Consider the following 19,408-nt stretch of genomic DNA (forward strand, 5'->3'; position numbering starts at 1 on the left):
AAAACATTAAAAATCTTACTGTTCAAAAACTTTTGACTGGTAGTGTATATTAGCCTATAGTTTGAAGTTAAAGATATTAATATTAATTAGGGGAGTCTGAGACGATTATTTGACAGTGATTTAACATTTATTGTTTGTATGAAGGCTAAATAAAAAAAAACGCTGAACATTAACTTATTTGTGCTGTTTTTTTTCTAAAATATTAAATGGTTTTAAATGAGGTGTCATAGACTTTTTTTTTTTTGTCATAGAGTTTGTATGCACAGACATCTGTTGTGGGCATTCTTGACAGTTTTTACGAGGCTTTTTATTAGTGTTCATATCGATATCGGAATTATATTGTATCGACCGAAATTAAGAAATATATCATGATATAAATTTTGGCCATATCATCCAGGCCTTATATATGTATATTTATATAGAATATAGAAATGTTAGGGTTCAAGATTCTGAAGCAGCAATTTCTCTTTGAAGCAAAAACTCTGTGATGATTTACTTGCCCTCATGTCACTCCAAACCTGCATGACTTTCTTCTGCAGAACACAAATGAAATTTTGATGTTGGAAACCAAACAGACCGGTGACCACTGAAATCCATTACATAAACAAAAACACATTACCTATGTACACATAACTTCTTTTATGTACCACAGCAGTCAGTCACAGCGTATACATCATGAGGGTGAGTAAATCATGACATAATTTTAATTTTGGGGTGAACCATCAATTTGGCAACAGCTGTTTATCACATAATCAGCTCAGTATTCCAAAAAACATTACCCAGTACAAATGTTATTTTAAAGAAGCCACTGGAAGACTGTATTAAGTGCAGTTCTTATGATAATTACTTATTTAGGCTGCTCAACTACCAATTTACAGCATAATTATGTTGATTGGTAAGCACATTTGTATGTACTCCAAATCAAATACAGATATCTCAGATCAGAAACCTTGCAGCTGACAGTGATGTGTATGATTGACAGGTTAAAGGGATTTAACTGACCCTGCTCTCTGTGATAAACCACTACAACGCACACTTGATATACCATCACGCCTACATTCAACACAAACTCATACGTGTTATTACAGAGTCAGAGAACTATCCAGATTTTTTTAAATAGAGATCTTCTCAAAACACATCATCTGAATCTCTGGTGTGGTGTATAAAAAAAGTGTTGTTGTGTGTGTAGATATATTTTATAACCACACAGAGCCAACCTCACGGTGCTACACACAACTGTTCTTCATCCACCATTTAAATGTCAAAATCACTATCCAGGGGTAAATCATTCGTTTCATTTTGCATATAAACACATGGGCTGCGCAATCACTGCAACCCTTCGGCTAGCTAGCTAGCAACCGCAAATGAGTAGAAATATGTAAATGCACGTCTGCTAATAACTCACTATCATCAATATGAGACACAATAGAGATTTAAAAAAAACATCCTAACAGATAGTCGTGGCAGCAAGGTAAACTGTGTTCAATCTGTAAACCAACAGCAGATCTCAGAAGCTCAGCGATTTTTTAAAAAAGAGGATATATCTTTTTAGCTATATGTGGGATCTAATAAGTGTAAATTAATATTGCATATATATCATACCCCCGGCATTGGTCGCCATAACCCAAGACTGTACGTTATCTTGGAGACTCTGGTATCTCTATAACGTCGATGAGTGCATTGAAACTAGTTTAAGTGCAGAGCTTCAGGCCGTTAGCTTAGCGTCAAATCTCCTCAGTCTGAGCTCTGAAAACATCTGCACGAGAATCATGGCGCCCGGACTGAGCCGCGCTGCATCATGGGTATGATGTGAGGGCTGTGCGTCTCCACAGGCCAGCACGACTTATTTAGCTTTACAGTATACTCCAAATAATGGTGAAGGGTAGACACACCTCAGTTTGGCGTGGCATGCAGATTTAAATTTTAATATGCGTATTTTTCTGTTTGCCGATAAGCAAAGTTAATTTAATTTGTATAGCGCTGTTCACAATAAGTGAAGTATTCAGAAATGCATTCTCCCTTAACATTGACAAAAGCAAACTGAGGTGAGGATTATGTGTCAAATAAGATCAAGTGGCCTAGCTGTTAGTAGCCTACACTAAGTTGCAGATATTGTTCTTACTGGATAGTGGATTATGGAAGTTGCATTATACATTTTCATAATTAGTTGGGATTAATTTTTCACTGATTTCTTTGTTGTATTATTTTCTATACGCAACCTTGGCAGTGGCAGAATCTTGTTTTTGTGCTCAATATTGCATATCACCCTGACTAGGCATTTGACTGATGTTTGTAGCCTACTACATGTGATTTTTAAGTGTCAAATTAATTTCAAAATTTAATTTCAGTAGTTAGAGTTTGGGAAGAATTAGCTTACCAAAAAAGGTCGAATTTGTAAGTGATGAGTCTCACCAATGTTTTTTTTAAAAATCAAGTTATTCCATCATAGTCTAATAAAAAAATAAAAAATAAACAAATAAACAAATAAATAAAAAAGACAAAGAAAAATTTTACATTTGATCTTTACCCCAACTTTATTTATTGTATTTATATTTCTTTCTTTCTTTTTGTATCATAAGCACCTGAACAATTAGTTAAACTTGCAAAGATTTGGTTTTAGTTTCAACAGTGTAAAAAAGTTTTTTATTAAGATCAAATAATAAAGTGTTTAAAAACACAAATCATTTTACCAGATCTTTGTTTGTGTTTTGTAGCTACTAGTTAGCGATCTAAATGCTGTAAATTGACCAACAATTACACAAAGCATTTTTTTATGGAATGCCAACATCCTACTATTCTTTTATAATAAATATTATAACTATTTCTCCTAGAAATATAATTACTATAAACACCTCAAACTGGATGCATCAGCAAGTACACTGTTTTTTATTAAATATGCTATCCTTTGGTGATGCAAACCAGACAACTGTTAAAAGCTACGGTCGCGCGCGCAGAGTAGCGCGTTATTATGCCGTTTCCTTCTCTCGTGCGACTCAAGAGTTTATATCCATGTCTGCAGGATAAACCTGATTCATCCCCACCTCCAATCATGTTTCTTTGACTGCGTTTCCTAAAGATTATTTTCTCTCTGCATCCATCCGGGGAGTCATTCAGAGGTTATGATTTTCGGGCTGCTGTTATTGGATATCATGCTCCAGTTCGGGACGCCATTGGTCTGGAGCTTGTCAGTCTGTGGCGCGCCGACGCTCGCGAAGCCGCTGCGCAGACAGTGCACGACACGCGAGTGGCCAGAGAGTGTCTGGAGTCTGTCTGAAACTGATAAAAATGGTGATGATGGAGTTCATCCAGAGTCTCGCTCATACTCATTAGAAAAACAAAGGGAGGCAGAGCGGAATTATACAATCATCCAACACTCTGTAGTCTGATCGTAGCTCGAAAACTAGATTCTATTGTAGCGCATTTCAAAGTTTTATTCCATGTTTTTCACCAGACAGACAGTTCATTAATGCACAGGTAAGATGATCGTGGCGGGGCGCAAATCTTTTTGTCTGATACAGTCTGCCGCTGTTATGGTGATTGTGTTGTTCATGAATATATTACTTAACTGTGCGATGTTGCTTGATCATAGCAAACAGGACGGCGCATGTAAACCTCTGGTCGGCTGCAGGGTGCTCATTTTAATGTGATTACATGTTAGCGCATGTCGCTCGGCGGATGAAGAAAGAGTTTATCGCGATCATCTCTTCACTCAGACAGATGACGCACCTGTGCTCACGTGAGCACGGTTTCTCATTAACCCCGTGAACTCGTGCTGCAGTGTGACTATCTGTCTGGACTGTGTACAGCGCGGTTAAAAGCGTGCAGCCATGCGACAGGACGCCTGCTGTTTATCCGCAATTTAAGGCCCGTCTTTGCGCGTGAGAATCTCGCTTGCGGTGGATGACTGCGTTTTAATTCACCGTGGTTTGGCGTTAAGTCTATTTTCTTAGTAAAAAAAAAAAAGGATTTTAGGTAGCCTAAGGTATGGTTAGTCTCAGGACAGTACGTAGACTTCAAAGGCATTTGGCAAAACTACTGACCAAAAAAATAAAGCGCAAAAAGCTCCTTACGCGTCTCTGTTTCTGTATTCATACTCGTGATATCTCCTCTCGCAACTGGTGTCAGTGCAGTTCTGCTGCGCGCTTGGATGGTCTCGTCCATAAGTGGTTCGTTCCCCAATAGCTAGTATGGTAGCCTAAAGCATTAAATTAAATTAAACTGATTTGCCTTGGCCAGTTAAATTGTAGGCCTATCATAAGTCCCCAAATAATCTACTCAATACAACTAGTTTACTTTTTTCATCTGACAAAAGTATAAGGAAGACGGTGGGTTGTTAGAGCAAAAACGAGATTTCTGTTACAAAGAGTTCACTCCATAATTCATACAAAAATGAATTAGTGAATTTTAAAATACTGTTATCCTCATATTTTTGAGTCGTTTTGTAAAGAAGTGTAGGCCTAGGCCTGCAGACAAAATTAAGTTTATCATGAAGGAAAAACATAACTATTAACTGTTTTTTTATAACAGAAAATGATTATTCAGTTAAAGTTATTTATTTATATTTTTAAACGTTTCATAAATGTGAGATTGGGGCGTGTTGTTAGGCTACATTGTGAAAATATTACAAATAAACTGTACAAGCTATAAATTGCAATATTGACGCTCAAAACAATGGCTCAGGGTTATTGTAGCCTACATTAACTTTTACATGTTTGCTGTTTAATTCTTGTGTTTCGTAATTGTTTTAATTTAGCAGAACAGTCAATAAGAGACTGTTTAGTGGCTCCATTTACTGTAATGACAACATAGCCTACCACAAAATGTCAATGTATGTTCAATAAACTGTCAATTTTCATTAAAAAATAAAAAATGGTAAAAATATTCAGTAGCTTTTTTGTATCGCCAAGACTATAAGGTATGTGCCAAAACAGCAGAAAATAATGAGAAATATTCACTGGAGTAAAAATTATGACAACTAGTCCTCGTTCTCCTTTATATTGTATTTATTATATAATAAAAACATTCATTATGAGGCATTTACTTAAGCAGGCTATTTTTATCATATTTTTATTATACAATTTTCCCCCCTTACTGTATTTAAAAGGTACCAATAGATCATTACATTATATTCTCGTTAGATTAGAATCATGAATGTTCATCAAAATGCAGTGCACTTTGTGAGGATTCATCTGTGGTGTGTGGATTGAAACATTTCAGATTTAGTACGGGACTCCATGCGGTCTTGGATTTATTATTTCTCAACTTAACTTTACCTTTAGGTTTATCTTTGGTCTTAAGTTTTTTTAAAGGTGTTGTCTGCTTTCTTCCTCTTAAATTGTTCTAAATAGTCCCTCTTTTGACCTGTTGTATGTTCGTTTTGGTCCAGATTTGAAAAGGCACCATGAATCTGTTGCCCGTGTGGCTTGGCTTTGCATGCTCATGCATTCATAGTTTTAAAGCAGACATAGACATCTCTCTTTGATATTGATATCAAATAAGCAGTCATAGGGACTCAGCTTTTCAGTCATATGCAAAACAAGATGGCTGCTTCACGGGAGGCACAAGACATACATATAGTGGTCCCTTTCTAGTATGTTTTGAGTCAGTGTAAAGTGTCTTAGTGAAAGAAATTAGGGCACAGCATGCACAGAACAGTATCATGCTCTGACCCAGAGCAGTTGTGCAATTAAAAAAAAACATCTAAGCAAATATATGTTACAAGCTGTAATAATGGAATAGACTGAAACATAGACTTAAAGAAATCCTTGTCTCATTCTTCTAGGTGCAGGTATGTTATTGTAATGATGTATATTATCTAAAGACAAGGATGTAACAAATCTTTGAAGGTCACACCAGGTTATGGTATGAAATTATTTTCTAGTTTATTTTGTAGCGGCAGATGGCCTCTAGGTTTGATAAGTTCTGTTTATGTTTAACTTGATTACAATAAAAATGCATTATACGAAATATGACGAGCAAGTGCTTCATTCAAACAAAACTTAAGATATTTGTGAAATTTTTGAAATTGGGCACTGAATGACTCCTGTTTATTAGTAATTGTAACTGTACATTGATGTATGCTTTTAATTGTTTTTTTTGTTAATGGTATTTGCTAAATATTTTGTAAACAGAGTATTACGTTTTGGTGCACATGGTCAGTTTAGAATAGTGTGGCTCACACCTAGAAATGTGTCTTTTTATTCGTTGAGTTTTTGTTTCCTACACCACAAACTGATGGGCCGATATTTTCAGTGAATTTGAGCAGCTCGGTGTGTGTAGAAGGTGTTCGTTTTGCCTTGTACTTGACCCAGGGTTTTCATTACTGTAATGTTTGATGGTATTATTAATGCTCCGCTGCACACTTCTGTATATCAGTTCATCTTACAGGCCCATCAGTGTCCTAACTCAGTACTGTTTCAGCGGGCCAGGCAGTGTGTGTAAGTGTGTGTTGCTTTAGCGCACAGCCCCGTAAAAAATTTGTTTGTAATAATGATTAGTATTTGAAAATGAAAAATCTGCCATGCACATCTACAACCAGTTGGTGAAATTATGTTCCTATACTAGTGTTTGTATTTGAAGGTGAAGTATTATCAGGCATTTTATGCTTTCAAAATGCTAAAAAAATGGGCTACAGCTGTTTGATTAATTTTAAATATATTGCTACGTTATAAAATAAAAAGTAATATTTTTATTTAATTGCATGATATCTGTAAAGAAAGGTAAAAAATAAATGTAACAATTTCCCAACATAGACAACGGTCTGTTGACTTGAAGTGTAATTGTGTATTGAGACAATGAGTGGTATTAGCATAGCTGTCATTTTGCAATAAATGTATATTTGTACTTTTACTGATTTTAATTCTTTGTATTTGGGCTCTTGTTATAGGCAGGAGGATAACATTTCTGAAGTCTTCCGATGACCTCTTGGAGCTGTCACAGATGCAGCTACACTTAAAGGTGATACCTGTGTTCTGCGGTTGTGCTGCCGTGCTGACGGTAGGTTTAAAAGGGCATTTCCCAGCCAGTACTCTGTGAAGCAGATTTGGGCATGTCATGGAGAGAGAGGTGGAAAGGCAGGAGTGCAGAGAGGTGTGCAAAGGTGCGATTATGAAAGCCTGAAGGCTGACGAGTGTGCATCAGAGAAGCTAATGCTAACCGAAACGAGTCTCTGTTTTTCTTTGTCAGATGTGACGTTTGAAATGTTGCTGAGTAATCGCACTTTCAGCTTGGCACACCAAGTTTCCAGCACTCGCTTCTTATATGAATTTCGAACTGATTTTTTCCTTGAACACAATGATTAGACAGGTCGATTAACAGACAGGTAAAAAAAACTGTACAGACAGTCTGGCACAGAAAAAGCCTAACGTTTGATTGTGAAGGTTACAGGGTGATTCTTGAGAGAGAGAGAGAGAGAGAGAGAGAGGCTCCAAAAGTCATTTTGTGACTTCATATGGATGATTAAAAAGCTGCAGAAATGAGAAATGATATCTCTCCAAATGAAGATGGCAGCCATTTTTGTTGTAATGTCCAACAGCGCCCCCCAGGTCTTGTGGAGCAAGCTTATGGATTTTGTGTGTGAAAGAACAAGGCTCTCACTCTCCTGCATTGCTTGCATATATTCAATATCAAAGCCACAATGGCATTTTAAAGGGATCACTGGCAGGCAGCCAAAACACAGAGCCTCTCTCTTTTTAGTGGCTGTCCTGGCTTACTTGCTTTCTTCCTTTTACTCATGTCCTCGTGCTGATGGCAGCGTAACGTCTGACTCTTCTCAAAGCTTTACCCAAGTGCTGGAGCGAGACATTGGATGTATTAGGACAGCTGCCTCCATTTTAGGGAGGAGTTTTGCAGAGGAAGATGGATACCCTTTCCACAGTACCAGAATTTGCAGCGTGAATCAGTTCTGACTTGAGGCATCGCCTGCAATGTTTAGCTATGTGTTGTCATTCGATATTCATTTGTTACCCGAATGTGATACATTTTCCCGAAATTTACTTCGATTGCATTTGTTGTGTTTATAGGAGATTAAATGGAATATAGTCTAGCTAGTTTACCCTTCTCAAATTGAAGCAAATGCGCTTTTTTTATAGTTCTACTTTTGATTTTCTGCATAGGTGTTATTGTTACATTTTTAGATCTTCCTTTTTTTTCTGACCACGCACCGAAAGATTTTAATCTGCTTTTTAAATGCATTTCTGATTTTGATATAAGTAACATATTTGCTAGTTAGTTAGAAAAAAAAAATCATAATATCCAATTAAAATGGTGCCTTCAGGCCCTCGGGATTTTACTGGTAAATGATGATGTGCTCTAATCCGCTGTGAAATGTTATTTGTTTTATTTTATTGTATATTACCCAGGCAAATAACTATGCTGTGTTTAGTTTTTTCTTTTTTTTAAACCCCGGGTAGTGAATTAGACCGATACCTAAAATGCCAGATTCCTTTGACCCTAAAATGCATTAAATTACAGATTGCTTTAGCAAGATTAAACCATTTATTTTTTTGTTTTGTCCAAAATGTTAGTCCTTTGAATGTGTCCTTAATTCTATGTATTTATTAAAGCATTCATTTCAAATTCTTTATATGTTCTCCTGCGTTAGAATATTCTGTTAAATGATTCTTATCTCTGTCATTAGTTAGTATCTCTAAAAACGATTGTTTCACTGTGTCTCAGTATTTGTGTTGTGAACAGGGCAAATAAAAATACGTGCACATTTTGTAGTAAATGTTCATTGAAGCAAATATATTAAGCAAGAAAGAATATATGTTGAAAATGTTTTCACATTATTTTTGAAGCATTCCCGTGATTGTTAAAATGATTGTTTTGTCAGTTTATGTAAATACAGTAGTGGTTATTATTAACGTTAAATAAAAGTATTTTAAATTGCTTTTATTAATCCGTGTTGTCTTGTATTCATGATGTAAATTTAAGTTTGACTGTTTTATCGTAAGTATTGTGTTTATTGTTATAATTGTAATAAAAACATTCTTTTAATTTCTTTGATATAACAGTGTCTATTTGTATTGCTAAAAAAACAATTGATGGATTCATGTGATGCAAATATGATATGAACGAGACTGGTTTGAAGTGTAGAGCGTGTACATTGACAGTGTGTCTGTGTGTGTCCGCGTGTTGCAGGGTGGATTTGTGGCTTAGTGTCTGGGGCCTTGTGCTTCAGTATCTGAGGTACACAATGTTCTGGAAGATTCGGCCTCTTGAGTGACCCATTGGCCTTGAAATCTTGCTCGTAACTGGAAAAGCTTCGAAATGCGAAACTTATGAGGGGTGTTTTCATGATTATTGGTATAGCTACGTTTATGAGAAACACTATGAAATGCATTTTAAGTTTGAACATAACGTTTGTAAAAACAAATTGTATATAGGAATGATTTATGTTCAAAGGTGCCCTGTGTGTTTGTATAACTTTTGAGCACTGATAATATGTAATAAACGTTTGACGTATAAATCTTTGAAAAGTGTTAGTTGTAATTGAAATGTTATGTAATACTTTATAGTCATTTTGGATATACTGTGCGAGGACTAAAATGGTAAGAACAGTGGGGAAAAATAATGACTGTTTCAGTGCTGTAGAGGTTCTAAAATGTTGTTTGCTACAGGGTTTTTTTTTTTTTCAAACATATCAGTGAAAATGCTAAAATGTCATGTACTGCTGCAATGAAAGTCACACATCCTTTTGCTCAGGAATATGTTTGCAATTTCCATATTTGGTCCACGTTTATAATGTTTATATCTGCATAATTGTCTACACTGAAAATATTAACACTATGTTTCTTTAATACTATTTCACAGAAATATTATATTGTAATTGTTTTTTTATTTATTTTTTTTTTTTTTTGAGTAATTTCTTTTGTGCTTAAGGTTTTCTATCATTTTAGGAATTTTACATGAATAATTTTGTTTAATGTCTGATTGTCGCTGATACTTTGTAAAAGTTATAACATTCGTCGTGAGAATTGGCACAAGAACTTCATGCCATCATGTCAGTCCTTTCATAGCATTCATAATTATTTGAACCGGATAGTAAACTGTAGATTCGATACGCTGGCATTGGCCAGCGATTAGCTGATTCAAGGCTATGCCAGATGAAATGCCAGTCATCGCTGAGGGTAGTTCATTTGGTTTAATTTATGAACTCCTGCACATAAGATTGGTAAGTCCTGCTATTTTACTGATTCAACTCACTTTCTGTTTACAGAATGTAAGGCAAAACACACAGCTTGGCTTTGTTAGGTGGGAACAGTGAATGACTTTTTAAAATGCTGTGTCCTTGTACAATTTTATTCCTCTTTAATGGCTTTTCAAAGTTGCTGATGCTATTTGCGAGCACATTATATTACGCATTGTTCACCTTGGGTGAATTTTAAACTCTTTGGCTATTTCATCTGGATGTTTGGATCAGCCTGTAATTCAAAAGCTTCAAATTGAATAACATTGTTCAGGCTTTTGTGGAACTCAAAAACAATCATTTTCAGATGAATTCTGCTTCCTTTTCTCATTGCAAACAGTTATATGCAGGATGTTATTTGTTCACTTTTTATTTGTATATTTCTATTCTTATACGCATGTTTCCTAAGCTGTCTGAATGATTTATTAAGTTTCGAAGGAGAAGTAGAAAGAAGGTTTGTTTATTCCATTTCACCCTAAAGGCATAGTATTTTAATGAAATCTCATCTCTCTCTTTCTCTCACTCACTCACACACACACTTTTCCTTTTTCACAGCTGCTGATCACTTAATGGCCTTTTAATTAGTCTGAATGATGCCGACGAGTTCCTGTATGCCACTATTTGACATTAAATCACTGAGAAACGCACACCTCTATGACTGCAGATATGTCAAATATCGCTTCATATGCAAGCAGTTAAAGAGTCATCATCACTTGTTCTTTTGATAGCACCATACTGTTTGACTTTCCCTGTGTTTAGCTGTGTATATTCTTGCCTAAGCGCTGTTTTGATTGATCTCAAGAGGTGAGGCTGAGATTTAACCTTGACCCCTATTTTTATTCTGTCAGGTGCTAAGGCTCGCCAACCAGTCAAAGCGTTCGGACTCATTAACAGTTCTTTCGTTTTGATGCTGTTCTGCTAAAGCATGTGTTGATAGGTTGAAAACCAAATGAACTGGTCACAGTGATTAAAGACCAAGTGGTTAATCCCAGCAAAGAGTCTGTGACACAAACACCAAATGAGCACTGCAACTCTTCGATAAGAAAGAGCCGCGCTTAAGCACGCAAACATCCCAAATATCAATTTCACGTCTGATCTCCCTGACACTCAACGTGTGAGAGTGCAGGGGTTGCACCAAACAGGGCCTTGGCAATAGTATCATGTTATCTCCTATCAATTAGTGCCTAAAAGGGATTAACCCCTGCAACACAGAGGAAGCTGATAGGATCACTGTTGAATCGCAGGAGTCACCTGCTTCCCTCATTAGTGATGACCTCTCTCTCTTTCCGTCTGCCTCTCTGTCTGTCATTTTTATGTATTCACTACTATTTTAATAGGGGAAGTAGAATGATATGTTTTTGTGGACATGTTATCATGAATGTCTTTTGGAAGGAGGGTTAGATATTCGGTGATTAGTCATGCTGTGTTGTGTTATGCTGCTGTTGTTCAGGTGAGAGTGAATCAGCAATGTATTCAGAGTTGACAGCATTTCTCTTATAACAAGGCTAGCAGAATGAACCTCACAGTTTGAGTCTGGCTAATGTTGGTGTATCGTGGCACACAGGGAATAAACTGCTGCTGACCTTACTCTATATTCATGAACCCGTGCTGGTGTTAGAATCACCTCAGGAAAGTTCGATTTTATAACAATAACTTCAAGTAGGCTTAAGCCCGAGAATTTTTTTGAAAACTTTCTGCCCACTTCAATTTCAATGAAACTATCATGAAAATTGGGGTTTCTATATTTTATATACTGCTTAATAGTTACCATTTCCCAGTTTGTATCTTTCTGTGCTTTAAAAAAAAAAAAAAAAAAAAAAAAAAACACTAAAAGGTATGAGATACACAGATCAGAGAAAAGTGAAAACAAATTAAACTAAAACATTGTCAAACATTAAATATTCAATGCTTCCAACATAGTATAACTGATGTGATTCAAACCGATAAATCTGGTTTTATTAATGGTTTCGTCTCTGACTTTGAGGATAGCCAGTGATAGTTTAGAATGTTAGGATGGCCAATCAAATTTATGTCTCCTGTGAATAGATGATGACAGAATTTTATTTTTTGTGTGAAATATTCCTTCTAAAACATTTTGCTAATTCTGTTATTACTTGCTGCTTGTTGACCTTGTTATAAAAGAGACTACAATTAAATATACTTTTAAATGGTCATATATATTTTTTTTTCAGACTGTAGGACCATTTTAAAAGAACTTGTGAAGTTAAGAAAAGGTGAACAGGTGCTTAAGTTACTTTTTGGCCTTGTTCATAAAATATACATTTTAACCTAAAATCTTGATGTTAATAATAAGTGCTTATAGACATCAACTGCCCAAAGGTGAATATCACAAAAACAAAACAAAAAAAATGTTTGTTGTTACATTTCACCCAAAACATAACAAATTAAATTTTGCATAAATAAAATGAACCATTTGCAAAACACTAAAGAAAGGTTTGCATTGCATTGTGATATTATTTTTATAACAATTAAGCACATTTGCCCCTAAATTCTCATTACTGTAATAGTTACATATTTAAAAGGTGGTTTTCAAAAGAGGTGTCAGCTTTAATACAAATAGTTGAACTGTAATTAACATTAACACTTACATATAGCTGTGCATTTGTGTGCTCATATTTGGCCTCTAGTTGTGGCAGAAAGTTCATGAAGAACAATTTGTTTCAGCCGATGCTCCATGAAGTTGGAGTGTCTGTGGGCACCAGGAAAAGAACACTTGTAATTTATCTTAACTGTCAGTATTTTTTAAAACAGAATGTAACACGCTTAGATGTTCTCTGCAGCAAGATGGAAGTCTGTTTTTATATCTCGGAATTTTATAACAGGAAGTGCGATTTGCAGTCGAGCTTCATTTAAATGTTTAATGCTAAGGATAAAGTGTTAGTTTTATTCTTTTTTTCTTTTGATTGATTATCGAAATAAAATAGTAGTCTAGAAAGAACTCCATCTCCATTCTGAAAATTTTAATTACACACACACACACACACACACACACACAAATAATAGACAAACCAGAAAATAATGTTTCATTGGTTTGTGATTTGTGCTATAAGCAGTGCATGTCTCACAAAAAAAAATAAAAAATTGTAACAAATGTTCGCAACACCTCAATTTTCCCCCCCAAAATGCCATCGAAATGTAAACACTTATTTGCTGATAAATCTTTAACAAGCAGTCCTCTATAACAAGCAGTCTTATAGAAGCATGCATCAATGTCCTCTAAGATAGTCAGCTTTAGAGTCTAGTTTATCTACATTGTCCAGCCAGTTAGCATCTACCTTCAACTTCAGTGTCATTTCTGACATACTTTTTTTGGAGATTCTGGCGGCTTTGGAATGTGTGTATTTTTTTAAATTACTAACAGATATTGTCAAAAGTGCTTAATAAGTGAATAAAAAGACCCTTTTTTAATCCTTGGGTTACTTTAGGAGCCACAGGGAAAATAGCCATGGCAAAAATCAAAGGTGTCATGTAAGGAAAAAAATTAACTTAGTATTATATGAACAAAACCACAGCTAAAACTATTATGAGTGATAATTCTGATAAAGAATAATTATCTAGCTTTAGAGTCTAGTATCTAGACTTTTACATAGTAATTAATCTCCAGAATATGTGACACATTATGAAATGCCACAATCTCTTATATAATCCATTATAATTTGGCTTTTGTGCTTTCTGTAATATCAGGGACTGTGTAATGTTGTGATAGAAGTTTCTAAAATGTGTGCAGAGAGGAAGGTTTGGCACCGCCCTTAAAATGATGCAATCCTCTCCAGCCAATCAGAATCCTTCTTTTTAATGGGAGCATATTAGAAATCATGAATGAAAGGCTGTTTCATTTATCACAAGTATGTGCTTATAGAAATATATAACTAAATATTACATTCACATTACATGCTCCAACCTGAGATTTTAAAAAATAAATAAAAAACATCTTATGTCAGTTAGCACACAAAAAAAGATTATGTAGCTATATTTGTGCATTTGTCTCTTCTTTTCTAGCTGTTTTCCCCCTTCGTTCATGCCGCTTTAATAAAGATGCTGCCGCAGACTTTCATTAACTGGGTGCTGCAGGCAAATATGCAGTAAGAAAACACATGCTGTCTTTGGCCTTCCAGCTGTGTGGATGTCCATCAAACTCTGCAATATTTTTTTATACTTCAAAAGAGGTAATGTAATTGACTTGACAGACAATTGACATGTTGGTAAAAAATGGCAGCAACTTTCAATCAGCTGTATTTCACAGTCAGATTTTCTTTTTTATATATTTTATGGTTTGGTAGTGCAAGCAAAAACTAAATATTTGAGCTAAAATTATCTGTGCACCGTTTTTTTTGTGTGTTTTTATGTGTTTTATTTTATATACTGTTATTATATTATATTATATTATACATTATTTCTCTTGGTAACTGGACACTATTGAATAGAATAAACGCTGCATTATTAAAAATGCCTTTCACATGTAATGCAGGTTTGAAGATGCTTGATTAAACAAATTATTTGCTTTAAAGCATCAACACTATTTTTTCACTATAAACAATATGAAAATATATATATTATATATTATATTTTTTATGCATGGTTATAATAATTATAGCTTTTTAGTTCAGAGTCCATCTTTGTGTTTGTTTTTTGAAATGCATCATAGCAGAAAGGTGACATTTAAAATGAAATATAATTATTGAAGTGAAAATAATGATAAATTCTACCAATTGTTTAACACCGCAATAGATTTTGTTTAAGGTGAAAGAAAAAAATACGTAAGTGTTATATGTCTGCACACTTTTAATATCGGAGTGATTCGGCTGCGCTGTAATGATAATCTTCCTCTGTGCAATATGGTAAGTTAATAAAACTAATTTTAGCATAGAAGACTTGGACAGTACCCTCCGCAGCACAGGCCTCGCAGACTCATCTGTGTCTGGTGGAAATAGCATAGAAAAGAGAGTTAATTATTTTCACCCAAACCCAAAATGCCTCTGTCTCTCTCTCCACAGATTGGCTTGTGATTTGCATGAGGATTTTGAGAAGCTTTTCAGTATGTTTGCCATGTCTGTCCTGGCTGTCTGTTTAAACAGGCCCCGAGTAATGAAGAAGAGAAGATGGAAGGAAGGAAGGAGGGAGGGAGGGAGAAAAGAGGAGGTGTGCTAAACCCTGGTTTCCCTCCTCGGCCCTTTTGGGATATGAAGGCCCCAGATGGTGTAGGGGTGTGAAAGCAGCATTGTGTGTGTGTGTGTGTGTGTGTGTGTGTTTATATGGAAGTGTCTGTCTGTCTGTCTGTACGTTCGTTCTGAAATCAGGGACGTCCTTAGTAAAAGAACCTGGCCCTAATGTCATCTGTTTGAGTGGAAGCTTGTCTCTGTCTCTGAATGGAGACAAAGGAGAGTGGACACAACTCCCCCCCCTCCCCATTATCTTTGTCCCCGTTGCCCTCTGCAGCCCAGAGCCTGACACCCAGCACTGGGGGCTTTGATTAGCCAAGTGGAGACACTGGGGGGTCACGCTACCCTCTGCCCTGATTAGCCTGCACTTGGCCACTGCTGACCCCTCCTTCTGAAGAGATTCATGTGAGGAGTCTGGAGATATTGAGACGGGGCATTTGGGAAGAAACATAATGCACCTTGACCTGTCTAGACTCTGCTGTTAACAAATGGATAATGTGACCTTTTTCACGTTATTGATATAGTGTTTCTACTCTCTCTCTCTTTCATTTTTTAGAGTTGACTATGGTCAATAATTGCACTGTAGTTTGAGGATTTTAGAAGTCTGAGAGAAGTATTTTTAGGGTTTTTTTTCCTGAAACTTTTAAACTGGGATCATTCCTGGTTAAACTTACTGACACAAGTCAGAAAAAAATGATCCTGTTTCCCACGTTGTGAGACATCACATTTCCTGTAAGTATTTTTATTAAACAAATTAATGATACTACTTTTGATTTTTTGAATTTTTTTTGTAGTGCCTTTCTTTGTGGGTGGTATTGATAAAAAACAGTGTTTAATTTTGGGATAAAGTTTTAAATGACCTTCATTGGACTGTCATTTCAAATGCATTATATTTAGATTGATAAGTATATGGTAGTTAATGTAAAAATTATGCTACAATCTATGTGTGACATCAATTATAAACGTTATTTCTAGTATTTTTTTATTATTTTATGGAAAAAAATGATATGGGTTTTATATCTAATTTGCACAGGGATGAATGTTGTCGTGAACTGTGAAAAAATATTTATTTGTTACGGTGGAAGGCACTGAATTTTAAAAACTACATCACTGTCCTTATTTTCTTGTATTATGCTGAGTCAAGATCTCTGGTAAAATATGATGATTGTGCCTTTTGGGAGTTAGATACACAAAACCTGATGACAGGTGAAAAATTTGGTCACAGGAATATTGCAATTTCAAAATCTTTCTGAAATGCTGGTGTGAATGTTGTGAGTATGCAGTGGTTTTCCTTTCATTATGAATGGCGGTGGGCATAGTTTGTTCACTGAAAGTGCAGGAAGTGCCGCTGTTGTTGTTCCTGTGTGCTGCCAGCACCACTAATGCTGCTTTGCCGTCATGCAGCAGTTTACTCAACAGATCCAGAGTCTGTGATGGTCAAGTGTCATGTCAGGTATGATTCAGAGCAGATTAGATAAATCTGACCGTGGAACAGCCGATATGGAGGTGGTTTGTAGGAAAGGCGGGGTGGTGGGGGGTCGTTATGGCTGCTCCTGCCCCGCCCTCTAACCAGCCACTCAGAGCCAAGAAAATGGCAGCCGCATTGAGCTGCCAAGAGAACACCGATTCTCCACCCACCCCTCCATTTCCCCAATCCCCCCACCCATCTTCCCCGCTCGCCTTTTCCCATGTTTTGTCACTTTTGAGGTAAAACGAACTGGAATCTTGTGTCCTTTGCAGTCTAAATATCTCAAACCTTCAACATTGACACTATCAACACCAGCTCTTCCATGCCCATGGTTTGAAAAGTGCCCAGGTTTGTGTTCAAATGAAACATACCACACCACTAAGAGTTTCTGTGGTTTAAAAACTAACTAGATTTTCTACTTCAGTTATGCATGTCAGACACCTCTGAACGCTTTCTTGTATGTAACCATGAAGAACGTAATGGGAGTAATTTACCTCATATGGGGGATGCTTTAGTAAATGCATTTCATGGCAGTCAAAACGTCATGAATGTTTTAATGAAGTCTGTCATATGTATGTCATTTGTGATGAATGGAAGTAGTCAGGGTTTTTCACTGCTGTACTCCCACATGGCAGATGATTGAGAGTGGAGAATCTGGATTGCTGTTAAAAAACGAGTACATTTGCTCAGGTGTTTACATTCCCTGCCATTCTTTGAGCATGGCTTCGACTGAACTGTTTAAGTGTACTGACTGTGTTCTGTAGGGGCCGTTAAAATCGACACCATCTGCACTAAATAAAAAAAAAAATATATGAAGAGTTTATTTGCAAAAACAGATAACTCCATTTTTAACAATTTTCAAAAATCATGTTTTTTCACTGTGCATTCCAATGAATCTCAATCAAACTGCAGGTTATTTTGATTAGGTTAAGAAATAACTAAAAATACAGCTAACTAACACAATAAAACTAGTGCTGTCAAACGATTAATCATGATTAATCGCATTCAAAATTTAAAAAAATTGTTTACATAATATATGTGTGTGTGTACTATACAGTATATATTTTGAAAATATTGTATATACATTTATATATTTATGTTCTTATATTTTATATTATAAATATATTAAATATGTAAACATGTTTCTTAAATATATACATGCATGTGTTTGTATTTATATATACATGATAAATATACACAGTACACACAACACACACACACACACATATATATACTTTTATTTTGGATGCGATTAATCGTGATTAATTGTTTGACAGCACTAAATAAAACACAATAAATACATAATAACAATAAAAAAATAGATTTTTTGACAATTAAACTAAATTCGAGTTATCTGTTTTTGCAAATATACTCTTCATATATACAATACAATGTCTTAGATTGACTTGACTGACTGCAGAATAATCTACTGCATTTTCTCCCATTAATCCCTCAATTATGCTTTTTATGAAGGTACTCCGATTGTAGTTATGTGCCGTATAACTATTCGTTTCTAAATTTGTAGACAAAAGCATGTAATTTTAGACGTTATGGCAAAGTTTAACTCACTAAAGTGTCTAATTAAATCGTTGTAACCAAGAAACAGTCTAAACAATGACCCAGTTTGTTTGCCTGTCTTGTGCTTGGCTTTGCCAGCACACCAGAGAGAGGCAGGGCAGGTCCACGAAGGATGTAATATAACTCCCCCTGACTATACTATAATGGAGCAGATGCGTTGTCTCTGCCCTCTCTGATTTTGAGTGTCTCTGAATGTATTTTTGTATGTGAGCATGTTAGGAGAATATGTCAAGGTTATTCTGTGGAAAACATGTGACCCTCCCTGTTTTCCAGTTTGAGTTGATGATAAAATGGAGCTCGACAGTTCAAATGAACAGATCATTGCATGTCGGACTGAAAATTACAATCTTGAATGCTGTACTTTTATATGGTGCCACTGAATGTCAAGTCTGCATTTTCACTGATGTTCTTTTTGTGAATTTGTGTGTTTGTCACAGGATAGTGAAGAGGAGCAGAGCTGATGTGTCTGCAGAAATGATACAGGTAGTAATATTAATGTGATTGTATGTATATCTCTTTTCACTGTGTTATTCTCGCCCTCACTTTCTATAAAGTACTTGTTCTCTGCTCTTACTTTCTTTCTCTCACTATTTCCATCATCACTGAAGCAGAACAGCTTTTACCTTCCTTCATACGATCAATACAGATATATAGCTAATTTTAAAAATCAGTATAATATTAACTGTTTTTGCTTAAGTTAATGCTACAATAAGTTCTAGTTCTTTTGTCAAGCTGCTCAAATGATCAACACTGTGATAATACAATGTTAGAATTGTTCTTAATGTCAGATTTAATCTGTTTGTTTAAATATATATCACTTGTCATTTTATTTAATAAACATGATCTTTATGTATTATCCGGATAAATATATCAAGATATAATTGAGCCTCAAGTTAGATAAATTAGTATTTTGTCTGTATTCCAAGTCCTTTTATTATTACTTAAAGGCTCACCCATATGCTGCAGAAAAATACAACTTTTTTAATAAGCACA

At 35.5% G+C, this 19,408-nt stretch overlaps 1 protein-coding gene and 1 long non-coding RNA gene across 5 annotated transcripts in view; one reads left to right on the top strand and one right to left on the bottom strand.

Annotated features, from left to right (window-relative positions):
• The window catches only part of rbm33a (RNA binding motif protein 33a), a 44,806-nt gene extending 42,994 nt beyond the window's left edge, over positions 1–1,812 (bottom strand). The window contains exon 1 of one of the 4 annotated variants that reach the window (XM_042728048.1): positions 1,603–1,812. In XM_042728048.1, the coding sequence (XP_042583982.1) occupies positions 1,603–1,621 (19 nt within the window). In that variant the 5' untranslated portion in view covers positions 1,622–1,812. The remainder of the gene's footprint in view (positions 1–1,602) is intronic. The other 3 variants (XM_042728049.1, XM_042728046.1, XM_042728047.1) reach the window with 3 other exon arrangements.
• Positions 1,813–3,133: 1,321 nt separating this feature from the next.
• Positions 3,134–19,408, top strand: part of LOC122137986 — a 42,745-nt gene continuing 26,470 nt past the window's right edge. Inside the window, exons 1-3 of the long non-coding RNA XR_006155203.1 lie at positions 3,134–3,474; positions 6,887–6,996; positions 18,853–18,898. This is a non-coding gene — a long non-coding RNA (uncharacterized LOC122137986). The remainder of the gene's footprint in view (positions 3,475–6,886; positions 6,997–18,852; positions 18,899–19,408) is intronic.

The sequence above is a fragment of the Cyprinus carpio genome, chromosome B7, assembly GCF_018340385.1.
Source record: "Cyprinus carpio isolate SPL01 chromosome B7, ASM1834038v1, whole genome shotgun sequence".
In the NCBI taxonomy this organism is placed as follows: Eukaryota; Metazoa; Chordata; class Actinopteri; order Cypriniformes; family Cyprinidae; genus Cyprinus; species Cyprinus carpio.